Here is a 15445-nt window from a genome sequence, read left to right as displayed (position 1 = left end):
AATTATGTGACTTCTGTAGGTAATTGGTTGCACCAGATTTTATTTAGGGGCTTCGTAGCAAAGGGGGTGAATACGTATGCACGCACCAGTTTTCCGTTATTTATTTTGTAGAATTTTTTGAAACAATTTTTTCTCATTCCACTTCACCAATTTGGACTATTTTGTGTATGTCAAATTACATGAAATAAAAATAAAAATCCATTTAAATTACAGGTTGTAATGCAACAAAATAGGAAAAACGCCAAGGGGGATGAATACTTTTGCAAGGCACTGTAGCTGTACCATGGTATTTGCACTGCTACTGAATAAACCTCCAACTGTTCTCCACTCTTCCACCCGCTAAAATCTCCCCCCCATCCCAAGTTCGATTGTCATCCCAGTGACTGGCAGACCACCCCGTCTACCTGTATTCTAGGGCCTTTGAGAGATTAGGACCCATCCTTTAAAAAGAGCACACAGTGCCACCCACAGAACAGAAGCAGATTAACTGCCAAAAGCATTTCCAATGCCCTCACCTCGATTGTATTGTATAGTTATTTTAAAAAGTCTTGCATATCTTAATTTATTTCCACAATGAACTAATAATATGCGTAAAAATGTAGGCAGTTCATACTAAGGATTGTTACTTATAACCAGGATTGGCATTGCAAAAATTACATTTTTGACAAGCAATTATTATTTTGGCGAACAATTATTGTGATTCATCCTGTATTGTCCCTAACATCATTACCACAGTTCAACAGATGTGGGATAAATACACACACACACACACACATACACACACACGCTCCCCACCCTTCCACCACAAACAACCACAAGCTCAGATGTTCAACAGTTGTTCCATCCCTGAGCCCAACTCAAGAGAAGACTTGATGTGCAAATGCATAAACAGTTGTAGCTGTTTGAGAAGGCATGCAAAATTGAGCAAGAATGGGGAGATTTGATTAACCAATGTCAGGTCCTAGCTGATGGAGCTCAGTTACACCCCCCTACCCTGAAACACACATGCTGATCCCCATTGTGACCATTTCCCCAAGAATCTCTGTGCAGTCAGACCTTTTGATTCTTTTGTGCCACCAGGGCCACAATAATTTGCCCCCTCTCTGATTGTCCGAGTGTGACCCCCCCTCCCCATGGGTTACTGCAGTGTTGCCAGCACTGCCACTACCTGGTCATCAAGGTTCTCATTAGCAGCTTTGAGAAATTCCTTGTATATTATGCTCACCCATTCAGGGGCTTTGGCTTTGTTGGACCAACTCTGCCAGGCAGTCTCAGACTCTTGAGGGGGCAGTGCTGCTTTAGTGGGTCTCTGACCGCATTTATCTTGCTGCCTTGGCTGCGTATAGGCTACTTGCAGTATGCCTATAAAACAGATAAGGACTTCGACTTAGTGTGTGGGTCGCTCAGGTGGGTGTCTAGGGTATAGGGTTGGGGACCGTTCCATCATGATAAGACAATAAATAAACTATATTTATAATTTATTTTAAAATGTATATCCCATATATGCACAAAATAGAAAACTCCTGCTCGGGCACACATGGGCTCTGGCATTTGCAACCATTTTCCTTTTTCACTCCCTTAACTCCACACTTTTCAAAACACAAAAACACACACCCCACCTTCCATCACAATACAACCGCACATACCCACACACTGTGCTTTCAATGTCCTCTGTTTGCAGATTTTTTTTATCCCTACCATGTTGATTCCTACCTAATTTCGGGCTTTTAAGTACTTTTGTGTTCCAGATCCTTATATTTGAAGATGTATTATTTCAACAATTATCCTTTCTTCTAATGCTGTCTTTTATCTATTTATAAATACTATGAATAGAAAGTCGAATAGTAATTATTTTACAACATTCCCTATCTTGAATAGTGTAGTGTATTTGTAATTTATTTATTTATCAGTTGTTGCATTTTTATTGTTTTCCAGTGTTGTTTTTATTACAATCCCTACCATGGATAATATTGGGTGTTCCATTATTTGCGTCCTCTATGGGAACTTGGTATTATTTAGAATAGACATGGAGTAGTCTTAGTGTTTCGGAACAGTTGGTTATCAATGTTTATCGACTATGAGAGCTACACGTTTCCCTTTAAGTCTATTCACGTTGAAGAGTGGGTACAGAACTATGCGCCGTTCTGCAATTTCCTTCGGGAACTGATCATGCATGCCTATTTTCGTGCCAGCGAGTCTTTTGCCCAGGCTTTTAACCATTATTTTATCTTTAAAGAATGCAAATTTTGCAACGATTGGGCGCTCGTATTGCTGACCTCTCTGTCCGAAACGGTGTACATGTTCGAGTTTGATTTTGTCGACAGTATCGCCTGGGATCTGTTGCACTTTAAGAAGGAATTCTTCCACCACACTTTCAGGATCTTCACCCTGATTTTCTTTAATACCAGTAAGTACCAGATTTTCTCACATATATCTAGTCTGTATTCCAAGTAAGAATTCTCTCAGAAACATGTTCTCCTTTTTAAGTTCTTTAACGTTCGTTTCAATAGTTTTGACTGTAACTTTTAGCTTGTTTGTTTCTTTCCCCATTGTCGCAGCTTTTTCTTCACTCATTTCGATGCTCGCCTTCATCGCCTTTATTTCTTTACTGACAAGTTCAAGTACGCCCAATTTATAATGTTTTGATTTTAGCAGGTCGGTTTTCACTCTTACCATACCAGGTGGGGAAGAGCATAAATCATTGTTTTTTCCCTGGTTCGTCTCTGACATGTTTTGGCCTTGACTGCATTCGTAACATTTATCAATAAACTTCTCTAGCCTTATCATTTTTGGAGGGTTATTATCCAGCTTGACTGTTATTGCTTGGCCATACAGTCATGGGTGAACAGGGAGTACAGGAGGGGACTGAGCACGCACCCCTGAGGGGCCCCTGTGTTGAGGATGTGTTGTTACATACCCTTACCACCTGGGGGCGGCCCGTCAGGAAGTCCAGGATTCAGTTGCAGAGGGAGTTGTTTAGTCCCAGGGTCCTTAGCTTAGTGACGAGCTATGAGGGCACTATGGTGTTGAACGCTGAGCTGTAGTCAATGAATAGCATTCTCACGTAGGTGTTCCTTTTGTCTAGGTGGGAAAGGGTAGTGTGGAGTGCAATAGAGATCGAGTCATCTGTGGATCTGTTGGGGCGGTATGCAAATTGGAGTGGATCTAGGGTTTCTGGGATAATGGTGTTGATGTGAACCATGACCAGCCTTTCAAAGCACTTCATGGCTACAGACGTGAGTGCTACGGGTTGGTAGTCATTTATCAAATACAATAAAAAAATTATTTGACACATGCACCGAATTCAACAGGTGTAGACCTTACAGTGAAATGCTTACTTACAAGCCCTTAACCAACAATGCAGTTTTAGGCAGGTTACCTTTGTGTTCTTGGGCACAGGGACTATGGTGGTCTGCTTGAAACATGTTGGTATTACAGACTTGGTCAGGGACAGGTTGAAAATGTCAGTGAAGACACTTGCCAGTTGGTCAGCGCATGCTCGGAGTACACATCCTGGTAATCCGTCTGGCCCAGCGGCCTTGTGAATGTTGACCTGTCTAAAGGTCTTACTCACATCGGCTACGGAGAGCGTGATCACACAGTCATCCGAAACAGCTGGTGCTCTCATGCATGCTTCAGTGTTGCTTGCCTTCGAAGCGCGCATAGAAGTAATTTAGCACTTCTGGTAGGCTCGTGTCCCTGGCAGCTCGCAGCTATGCTTCCCTTTGTAGTCCGTAATAGTTTGCAAGCCCTGCCACATCCGACAAGCATCGGAGCCGGTGTAGTAAGATTCAATATTAGTCCTATATTGACGCTTTGCCTGTTTGATGATTCGTCGGAGGGCATAGCGGGATTATTTATAAGCGTCCGGGTTAGAATCCCGCTCCTTGATAGTGGCAGCTCTACCCTTTAGCTCAGTGCAGATGTTGCCTGTAATCCATGGCTTCTGGTTAGGTTATGTACAGTACATGTCAAAAGTTTGGACAGACTTACACATTCAAAGACTTTAATTTATTTTTACTATTTTCTACGTTGTAGAATAATAGTGAAGACATCAAAACGATGAAATAACACATATGGAATCATGTAGTAACCAAAAAAGTGTTAAACAAATCAAATTATATTTTATATTTGAGATTCTTCAAATAGCAACACTTTGCCTTGAAGACAGCTTTGCACACTCTTGGCATTCTCTATATCAGCTACACCTGGAATGCTTTTCCAACAGTCTTGAAGGAGTTCCCACATATGCTGAGCACTTGTTGGCTACTTTTCCTTCACTCTGCCATCCGACTCATCCCAACCCATCTCAATTGGGTTGAGGTCGGGGGATTGTGGATGCCAGGTCAACTGAAGCAGCACTCCAGCACTCTGCTTCTTGGTAAAATAGCCCTTACACAGCCTGGAGGTGTGTTGGGTCATTGTCCTGTTGAAAAACAAATGATAGTCCCAATAAGCCCAAACCAGATGGGATGGCGTACCGCTGCAGAATGCTGTGGTAGCCATGCTGGTTAAGTGTGCCTTGAATTCTAAATAAATCACAGACAGTGTCACCAGCAAAGCACCCCCACACCATAACACCTCCTCTTCCATGCTTTACGGTGGGAACTACACATGCGGAGGTCATCAATTCACCCACACCGCATCTCACAAAGACACGGCGGTTGGAACCAAAAATATGAAATTTGGACTCCAGACCAAAGGACACATTTTCACAGGTCTAATGTCCATTGCTTGTGTTTCTTGGCCCAAGCAGGGCTCTTCTTCTTATTGGTGTCCTTTAGTAGTGGTTTATTTGCAGCAATTCGACCATGAAGGCTTGATTCACACAGTCCCCTCTGAACAGTTGATGTTGAGATGTGTCTGTGACTTGAACTCTGTGAAGCATTTATTTGGGCTGCAAATGCTGAGGCTGATAACTCTAATGAACTTACCCTCTGCAACAGATGTAACTCTGGGTCTTCCATTCCTGTGGCGGTCCTCTTGAGAGCCAGTTTCATCATAGCGCTTGATGGTTTTTGCGACTGCACTTAAAGAAATGTTTCGTATTGACTGACCTTCATATTTTAAAGTAATGATGGACTGTCGTTTCTCTTTGCTTATTTGAGCTGTTCTTGCCATTTTACCAAATAGGGCTTCTGTATCTTCTGTATACCCTCCCTACCTTGTCACAACACAACTGATTTGCTCAAATGCATTAAAAAGGAAAGAAATTCCACAAATTAACTTTTAAGAAGGTACACCTGTTAATTGAAATGCATTCCAGGTGACTACCTCTTGAAGCTGGTTGAGAGAATGCCAAGAGTGTGCAAAGCTGTCATCAAGGCAAAGGGTGGCTATTTGAAGAATCTCAAATATAAAATATATTTTGATTTGTTTAACACATTTTTAGTTACTACATGATTCCATGTGTTATTTCATAGTTTTGATGTCTTCACTATTATTCTACAAATGTAAAAAATATTAAAAAAATTAAGAAAAACCCTTGAATGAGAAGGTGTGTCCAACCTTTGACTGGTAGTGTACATACGGTCACTGTGGGGACGACGTCGTCGATGCACTTATTGATGAATCCAGTGACTGATGTGGTGTACTCCTCAATGCCATCAGATGAATCCCGGAAAATATTCCTGTCTGTGTTAGCAACACAGTACTGTAGCTTAGCATCTGCGTCATCTGACCACTTCCGTATTGAGCAAGTCACTGGTACTTCCTGCTTTAGTTTTTGCTTGTAAGCAGGAATCAAGAGGATAGAGTTATGGTCAGATTTGCCAAATGGAGGGCGAGGCTTTGTACGTGTCTCTGTGTGGAGTAAAGGTGGTCTGGAGTTTTTTCTCTCTGGTTGCACATGTAACATGCTGGTAGAAATTAGATAAAACAGATTTAAGTTTCCCTTTATTAAAGTCCCCGGCCACTAGGAGCGCCGCCTCTGGATGAGCATTTTCTTGTTTGCTTATGGCCTTATACAGCTCGTTGAGTGCGGTCTTAGTGCCAGCATCGGTTTGTGGTGGTAAATAGACTACGAACTATATAGATAAACTCTCTTGGTAAATAGTGTGGTCTACAGCTTACAGTGGGGAAAAAAAGTATTTAGTCAGCCACCAATTGTGCAAGTTCTCCCACTTAAAAAGATGAGAGAGACCTGTAATTTTCATCATAGGTACACGTCAACTATGACAGACAAAATGAGGAAAAAAAATCCAGAAAATCACATTGTAGGATTTTTAATGAATTTATTTGCAAATTATGGTGGAAAATAAGTATTTGGTCAATAACAAAAGTTTCCCAATACTTTGTTATATACCCTTTGTTGGCAATGACACAGGTCAAACGTTTTCTGTAAGTCTTCACAAGGTTCACACACTGTTGCTGGTATTTTGGCCCATTCCTCCATGCAGATCTCCTCTAGAGCAGTGATGTTTTGGGGCTGTCGCTGGGCAACACAGACTTTCAACTCCCTCCAAAGATCTTCTATGGGGTTGAGATCTGGAGACTGGCTAGGCCACTCCAGAACCTTGAAATGCTTCTTACGAAGCCACTCCTTCGTTGCCCGGGCGGTGTGTTTGGGATCATTGTCATGCTGAAAGACCCAGCCACGTTTCATCTTCAATGCCCTTGCTGATGGAAGGAGGTTTTCACTCAAAATCTCACGATACATGGCCCCATTCATTCTTTCCTTTACACGGATCAGTCATCCTGGTCCCTTTGCAGAAAAACAGCCCCAAAGCATGATGTTTCCACCCCCATGCTTCACAGTAGGTATGGTGTTCTTTGGATGCAACTCAGCATTCTTTGTCCTCCAAACACGACGAGTTGAGTTTTTATCAAAAAGTTATATTTTGGTTTCATCTGACCATATGACATTCTCCCAATCCTCTTCTGGATCATCCAAATGCACTCTAGCAAACTTCAGACGGGCCTGGACATGTACTGGCTTAAGCAGGGGGACACGTCTGGCACTGCAGGATTTGAGTCCCTGGCGGCGTAGTGTGTTACTGATGGTAGGCTTTGTTACTTTGGTCCCGGCTCTCTGCAGGTCATTCACTAGGTCCCCCCCGTGTGGTTCTGGGATTTTTGCTCACCGTTCTTGTGATCATTTTGACCCCACGGGGTGAGATCTTGCCTGGAGCCCCAGATCGAGGGAGATTATCAGTGGTCTTGTATGTCTTACATTTCCTAATAATTGCTCCCACAGTTGATTTCTTCAAACCAAGCTGCTTACCTATTGCAGATTCAGTCTTCCCAGCCTGGTGCAAGTCTACAATTTGGTTTCTGGTGTCCTTTGACAGCTCTTTGGTCTTGGCCATAGTGGAGTTTGGAGTGTGACTGTTTGAGGTTGTGGACAGGTGTCTTTTATACTGATAACAAGTTCAAACAGGTGCCATTAATACAGGTAACGAGTGGAGGACAGAGGAGCCTCTTAAAGAATAAGTTACAGGTCTGTGAGAGCCAGAAATCTTGCTTGTTTGTAGGTGACCAAATACTTATTTTCCACCATAATTTGCAAATAAATTCATAAATCCTACAATGTGATTTTCTGGATTTTATTTTGTTGACGTGTACCTATGATGAAAATTACAGGCCTCTCATCTTTTTAAGTGGGAGAACTTGCACAATTGGTGGCTGACTAAATACTTTTTTTCCCCACTGTATCACGAGTTACTCTACGTCAGGCAAGCAAAACCTTGAGACTTCCTTAAAATTAGATTTTGTGCACCAGCTGTTATTGACAAATATACACATACCGCCACCCCTTGTCTTACCGGAGGAAGCTGTTCTATGTTGCCAATGCACGGAAAACCCAGCCAGCTGTATGTTATCGATGTTGTCGTTCAGCCATGACTCAATGAAACATAAGATATTACTGCTTTTAATGTCCCATCGGTAGGATAGTCTTGATCGGAGCTCATCCAGTTTATTATCCAATGATTGCATGTTGGCTAATAGGACTGATGGTAGAGGCGGATTACCCACTCGCAGTCGGATCCTTACAAGGCACCCCGACCTACGTCCCCTATATCTCAGTCTCTTCTTCATGCGAATGACGGGGATTTGGGCCTTGTCTGGTGTCTGAAGTAAATCCTTCACTCGTTAAAGAAAAAAATATTTTGTCCAGTACGAGGTGAGTAATCGCTGTTTCTGATATCCAGAAGCTATTTTCGGTCATAAGAGACGGTGGCAGAAACATTATGTACAAAATAAGTTACAAATAACGCGAACACACACACACACACAATAGCTCAATTTGTTAGGAGCCCGTAAAACGGCAGCCATCTCCTCCGGCGACATTCTTGACAGTTTGTCGGATGTCACCAGCTGTCTACTACTTTAGATATGGATAACGTGATTAGAAAACATGATCAGCAGAGATAGTACACAAGTTGATTGGTTTACAGTTTAGTACTCTGTGGCATTTGCCTGTCCCGTTAGCGAACATAAGTATTTTTATATTTTTTAGTACAGGAATTGACATTGCCAACAAACGGAAATGTGTTCTGAAGAAACATACACACCATGTAAAAACCAGCCTCTCCCTCGACAGAGACCGATCATCTCGAAAACTAAAGCAGATAGCGTGCTACGGCCCAACACCTACATTTATATGCAAATTACAGAATATAAACGTGTAGAAAGTGTATGAACCACATCAGAGAAGAAACAGTGTGGCGTAGGTGCATTGCAGAATAACACTGTCACAGGTAGTATCGGGTTAGAACATGGTTTATTCGGTACATCTGTGTTTATTAAATATTTACACAACAAAGTGTAGAGAACCTATAACGTGACAGATTCACAACAGCACAAGAAGGTTGCAGGAACATACAATGACTTCAGTTGAGAATCCCCTCAAAAGAACAGGTTAACCACTATACCCGTGTTTCCTCCCCCCAAAAAAATAGGTGCCGTTGGGGCTACTTGAGGACTGGAGTTGGGAAACACGTTTCTTTCGATACCTTGTTTTGTAAAACAAGAGGTTGTGTTTGCATCCTTCCCTGTTGGCAGAGAATAACTTGTTTTGAGAAGACACCCATCAAGTGAATTAGGGCAACCATATTTTAAATGCATGTGCGTTTTTCAAAAAGATGGACAATCGCAAATCAGAGGGGTCAGAGTTCGAGCTGAGCAGCCACATGGGCAGGCAGAACGCAGCTGTCCAGGTCTTTACTTGGGGGGCCTGTAAGCGATCTTCCTGCTCTTCAGCACAGACCACCTGTGCCTCTTCATGTAATAGACCAGGGGGACCAAGATGGCAGAACCCATGAGCAGCTGGGGGGGAGAAAGAGTTTGAGTGAGTTGGATCCCTCAAGTCTTTTTAAATTCTATTAAGTTCTGTTAAATACATTCATTGCATTTACATTTCATATATGAAAGCACTACTTGTCATGTATTAAAACAGTGGTCACCATCCGGTCGATCTTAACGGCATTCCTAGTCAATCACCAAACATTTCTGTAGAAAAACCAATGATAAAGGCTTGCACTCCTATTTAGTTTTCTTATTCGTCTTGCGCTGTTGCCGGTAGGTGTACTTGATTCAGAAGACCTATTTTGAACCATTTAATTTGTCTGAAGGGACAAACTCCGCCTGCCTGGCAGACCAGGAGAGCTGTGGCTAAATCAAGTGTGCCTACGGCGCTGGGAAATCGGATAGCTCAAATCACCATGCCTACAGCTTCCACGACCCAAGAGCAAAGTTTGATACTAGCCTACGTGAGATTTCATAACTTTAAAAACTATGACCAGAAAGAATAAAGCAAAGAGCTGCTGTTTTTATGAGTGCATGTTTCAGTTTATTCAGCACGGTCATTGTTTTTAATTCAACACTTTTTCTAAACATAAAAACGTACTTCTCCCTACTTCCACTCGCGCTGCAATTAATTACTTGCAGCTCGTCGTGTCCATTTGAATAGAGGAATAACATGTTTCACCATCAGGTGGAAGAAGGTGTCCCCTCTCTCCGGTCAGTCTCACCGAAGGAAAGGAGAGAGCAGGGACCCCTCTGCTGCTCTCCCTCTCCCTCGGCTGAGATGGACCATCAGATGCAGGTACCATCAGTCCAGTAAAATAAAAAAGCGAATGACTTATGCTCAGCTGTGCCTCGCAAGTGATACAGCAACATCTATTTTGTTATCAAAGCTTGAGTTTTGAAATATAATATGGTCTGAGAAGAACAATATTGGCAAGCCAAGCATAAATAATATTTAACAAAACTACATTTGATAAACCTGACTCCATTTAAAATTATTGTAAAACCATGTGTAATCAAGTATTATGCGTTTGGCTAAGATCAAGAAATGGTCATAAGAAGTGAATGCAAAATGCAAGTATTATTTACTAACCTTGTAAAATGATGAGATTCACATACATGGCATAAAGCTTAAGTTACAAAGCATTAACAAGAATTACAAGGCATGCCTCAAGAGTCCCATGGGTGGAGAAAGTGAGTCTCTCACCAGCGCAGATCGGGAACAAAAATAAATAAAAATAATATGAGAATGATTCTAAGACCCTTTTATAAGCATCCGAGTTGTTTGGATTTAAAATCTGAGTTGTTGACCAATAGGATACTGTAAAAGTGAACTTCCAATCAGATATCAGACCTAGAGGATGCAAAGACAACAGAACCTCTGCTACCCAGAGGTGTGACGAGGGGGTTGGTGAGATAATACAGCACAAAGGGGTGTCAAACTCATTCCATGTAGGGCCTAGTGTCTGCAGACTTTTGGTATTTCCTTTCAATGAAGACCTAGACAACCAGGTGAGATCTTTCCTAATTAGTGACCTTTATGCATCAATGAAGTACAAGGGAGGGACAAAAACCCAAAGACCCAATATGCTGTGATAATGTAATAGGCCTACTGCACAAACCTCATTCCTACAGAACTGTTTTTATTAGGTTAATGTTGTATAGGCTTACATTTGTTCATGTTTAAAACAAAAATCTGAGCGGTTGATCTCTGCTTGCTTCTGATATTGACCCAGAAATGGTTGGTGGCCACTGTATAATTTTTTTGGGGAAAGTAAGGAAGCACTACTAAGTCAAATCCCCTCCTTGGATTGCTTGACACCAAACAATGCTCCACATAGGCCTACCGATTTTCAAGACTGCTAAGTAATTTGGTCATAAACAACGGAAAGAAATGTCTCAAATCAGAGGTGTATTTACTAGAAACCAAATGGAAGTAAACGGACCGAAATGGAGAGGGACTACCTGAATTTGAAAATAGACTTGTTTTCATTGCAAAATGTTCTGCTACGGCTTGCACTAATGAATACACCCCAGGTTGAGAATACATTTGGGATGCTATTTCTATTACGCCAGAGGGTGGCGCCCCCTCCCAGCTTACCTTCAGGCCCATGCGTTTGCGCTGGTCGTGCTCAGGCTCGGCTGCCCACCGTAGGAAGGTGCACACGTCCTTGGCCACCTGGCTCATGGTGGCTGGGGTTCCTGTGATCACATGAGAATGGAAGGTTTTACTTGCAATGTTTATGATATGTGGTTGTCTTATCTACCTTAGTTGAAAGCACTTACTGTAAGTTGCTCTTGTTGAAAGCGTCTGCTAAATGACCAAAATAGAAAATACTACACTTTCACTATACTATATCAATTCATTAGTCTATTACTATATAGACACCAGAACCTAGACATTCAGTCTGTCATGTCAAGGGTTAAAATGGAGTCCTAGGAGCACAATGGTTAAAAACGACTATGAATTGATTTATCATCATATTATTTCAAGTTAGTGATCCCAACCAGGGGGAATCCTACTGACCGTCCTCGAATTCCAGGATCTCATTGTAGATCGGGGGAGCCATGCCGATGGCCTGGCCAGGGAAGTAAGGGTTGTAGTAGAGGCCCTCCCTCACCTCCACTCCAGCAGGGGGCTCACAGTAACCCGTCAGTAGGGAGAACACATAGTCTTCACCTCCGTGTCTGGAGCAATGGAGAAAAACAACTTAGGACAAGGCACTTGTAAGGCAAGCTAAGGTACAATATCATTGTATGATTTAATAGGAGTGTCTTGCTGTGGATTTACGAAAGTATTATCCTGCTTCATAGACAGTAAAAACGTATTTGGGGTAAGAAAAGGTTACAATATATTCTAACTTAAATCTAACGTTTTGTTTACTGTTGATATGCCCCATCACCAGATACTCTGGCGTTAGCAACAAAGTACCTGGCATTGACGATGTAGCTGAGATCTGGGGGCAAGGCTCCGCCGTTGGCCGCACGGGCAGCCTCTGGGTTGGGGTATGGCTTGGGGAAGTAGTCGGAGAGCTTTCCTGGACGGGTGAACATCTCTCCCGACTCATCAGGGCCATCCACCACCTCAATCTGAGCGGAGAACACAGACGGTGGTCAGTGACTTGGAGAAGGACCAAGATGTCGCTAGAAACTGATAGGTCAGCTTTGCATTTCTGCTCATAATGGTACATTTTAGGATAGGGAAAAGGGATAGATGATCCTGGAACTGTGCCTAAGGGCAAGTTCTAGCCAGAGGGATTGATACAGTCATCTATAAGGTCATGACCTTGTTTAATCTAATGGCCAAGGACAAAGCCTTACCTCCTCAGCCAAAACCTTCACTTCGGCCTCTGTGTGCGACACTCCAACCAAGTTACGGAAGGCCAGATACTCCATGCTGTGACACGCTGAACACACTTGCTTGTACACCTGATATCCACGACGGATGCTGCAATATAAAGAAAACAGACAAGTTACTATCCATTTCATCCAGTCCTCCTTGTCAGGCAAATATGATCTAGTATGTATTAACAAGCTTCGGTAACACTTTCCTTGACACCCCAGTGTCATAACATTATGACACGGTCATTACCATGTCATAACAGCTGACATAACTTGTCATAACCTGTTATAATATAGTCCTAACACTCATGACACATATTTAGACCTGTTGTGACATATTTTGCGTTATTTTATGGCGGGTTATGACACCAACATAAGTGTAAAAACCCACAAAACTTACCACACAAGGCAAAACATTCCATTACACCATAGCCTACGTGTCAACAGTATGTTTATGTTACATAACTTTTTAGAAATTGACCATATTAAATTATCATTGTAATTGAGCACAAATTGTGTCAGACATGTACCAACCCAATGCTCTGTTGCTGATGACTGGGATGAATGCAGGAGCAGATTTCAGGCGCAGGACAAGACACCCTCTTTATGACTGATGACTGATGTACGTGATAGGCCTTTCTGGTTTATATGATTATGATGTCATAACGCTTCTTGACAGTGTAATAAAGTTTATTTTTTTTACAAGTTATTTAAAATATGATGGGGAAAAAAACGTGTAAAGAATTCATTACAACAACAAACTTTCAAACGAAAGGAAACTTCTTGGCAGAGAAAAAACTAATTTGAATAACTGGGTTTTGACACTTATGTAGGTGTCATAACCTGCCATAAAATAACGCAATGTGTGTCACAACAGGTGTAAATATGGTTTGTGACAGTGTTATGACCATATTATGAAAGGTTATGACAAGTTATGTCAGCTGTTATGACTGTCATAAAGTGTTATGACACTGGGTGTCAAGTAAAGTGTTACCGAAGATTGCCGTAGAAAAATTATATTTCCCTAAAATGAACAGAAACAATTCTCAAAGTCTCAAATCAAATGTTCCATTACTAGCACTGGAAAAAGCCTGGGTGATGACATTACTGTATGATGTTATATGCAATTACACAAGATATGGTAGAAAGTAATTGTGTGGCTTTCTTGGTTAGGAGTTAGCTAATACCTGCCGTGGTCAAGGGCTGACAACATGCCATTGTGGGTCCAGGGGTAGTTGGGGGGGTGAAGCTCCAGGTCTGAGGCCTTAACAGACTGCTGTAGCATCAGAGCCAGTCCGGCCCCACTGGTCGTCAACACACCAAACGTTGTCAGGGCCACCTTCTTCGACCTGGGTAGACTGGCAAATGACATGTTGGCCTGTCGAGGAAGAGAGTTGACATGAGATGACTAATGTAGCTAGCTACCGACATACTGGGGTTGCATAATTTGTCATCCAAAGCATCCATGTGAGGTATTTTTCACAAGAACTTTTGCTGTGACCAAAATTACTTCAATATTGTCATCAATCTTTGTTGGTTCATGATGATATCACTGAATATGCATCTAATGTCAAGGCATACAGCCAAGTGCTTATGTAACTGCCCTTATATCCTGGGTTTCACAACAGATACCAAAGGAGTGAGACTTCTAGCATCACAAGACAGGTTAGGCAAATAGCAACATAGATGCATAACTAGCTAGATAGCAGTGATTGATGAACAGGTGCATGCTAGGAATGAAGTCAGAGCGATATCAATTTGATATACTGGCTGGCAACAAATACCCTTTATAAGAATAACGTTAATGATATCCACACATTAACCTCGACATAAACATGTGTTGTCATGTAACGTTAATTAGGAGGACGTTTCCCAGTTAAGAGCCTCACCTATAGATAGTAGTGTATCTACTAGCCAGTCTCAAATCAATCGTTTTTATAAATACAAATCTAGCCAAATAGCGAAGTTACGTCTAGTTAGCTAGCTATGTCAATTCAAACTACATCTCTGGCTCTGTTACAATCTCATTGCTGGTTAGCTGGCTACCTGGGGTTTGCTTTCCAGCAAGCTTCCTACGTGGCTAACGTTACTGTTGTTATCAAACTGACGAGACAGGGCAAGAAAAGCAGATATCCAGCTAACTAGCTAACGTTACCCTGTTAACGGAACCTGACATGGCATTATCCCCAATCAACTGGCGACGGTATACATTACAAGGCTAACAAACACACAATACTATTTTCAACCATCCATCGCTTCAAAATAGCAAGGATCACACGCTGGATAGTGCCTAATGTAGCAAGCTAGCTCACATTTGGTAACGTTAGCATTACACGAGTGACCTTGCCTTATAGCTACATTCCTAGCTAGCTAGCGGTCAGGGTGGCTTTGAGAGTGTTCTCTTTCCTACAAAAAATAGGCAGAAGCGAACATACTCCCAATACAGCATTGAGATCATAAACATATCATACCCGAGGTGCCTTGATCGTTTTTGGCGTGCATAGGAGGGCTTTTCCAGTCCCCGATAGCACGACCATTCGTAGCGCCGCCATTTTCTTGCCCTTCCCTGCCTCGAAAGCTTGCGGAACGCGGACCTATATGAAGCTAGCCACTATTACGTCAGACAACGCGTTGATTCCGCCTGCACCTGATTCGGGGATGTAATTAGTTACCCCAGCCACAAAGTCATAAACCCCGCCCATTTCTACAATGTATCTTCTTAACATGTGATTTTAAACCTAACCTTAATCACACTGCTAACCTTATGCCTAACCCTAACCTCAAATTAAGACCAAAAATCAGATTCTTGTTTCTATGTATTTTTACGATATAGCCAATTTTGACTTTGTGGCTATGG

The 15445-nt window shown here is 42.1% G+C and overlaps 1 protein-coding gene across 1 annotated transcript; it reads right to left on the bottom strand.

Moving 5' to 3' along the window:
• Positions 1 to 8705: 8705 nt before the first annotated feature.
• LOC121578300 (cytochrome c1, heme protein, mitochondrial) lies at positions 8706 to 15185 on the bottom strand. Its single transcript, XM_041892583.1, has 7 exons — positions 15060 to 15185; positions 13776 to 13966; positions 12568 to 12694; positions 12179 to 12336; positions 11774 to 11934; positions 11348 to 11448; positions 8706 to 9267 (listed from the first exon to the last, which is right to left on the bottom strand). The coding sequence occupies exons 1-7, from the start codon at positions 15138 to 15140 to the stop codon at positions 9163 to 9165; spliced, it is 924 nt and encodes a 307-aa protein (XP_041748517.1). The 5' UTR covers positions 15141 to 15185; the 3' UTR covers positions 8706 to 9162.
• Positions 15186 to 15445: the final 260 nt, after the last annotated feature.

This window comes from Coregonus clupeaformis, chromosome 12 (assembly GCF_020615455.1).
Source record: "Coregonus clupeaformis isolate EN_2021a chromosome 12, ASM2061545v1, whole genome shotgun sequence".
NCBI lineage: Eukaryota > Metazoa > Chordata > Actinopteri > Salmoniformes > Salmonidae > Coregonus > Coregonus clupeaformis.
The sequence above is the reverse complement of the archived record's forward strand: the minus strand, read 5'-3'. Positions and strand labels throughout refer to the sequence as shown.

What these genes read in the sequence shown, in the direction of transcription:
- LOC121578300 (XM_041892583.1), bottom strand. Translation starts at nt 15,140, where the DNA reads ATGGCGGCGCTACGAATGGTCGTGCTATCGGGGACTGGAAAAGCCCTC. An exon ending in TCAGCCCTTGACCACGGCAG is followed by an intron (nt 12,695 to 13,775) that starts GTATTAGCTAAC and finishes TTTATATTGCAG; the next exon opens with CATCCGTCGTGGATATCAGG. An exon ending in AGCTACATCGTCAATGCCAG is followed by an intron (nt 11,935 to 12,178) that starts GTACTTTGTTGC and finishes CCATTGCTCCAG; the next exon opens with ACACGGAGGTGAAGACTATG.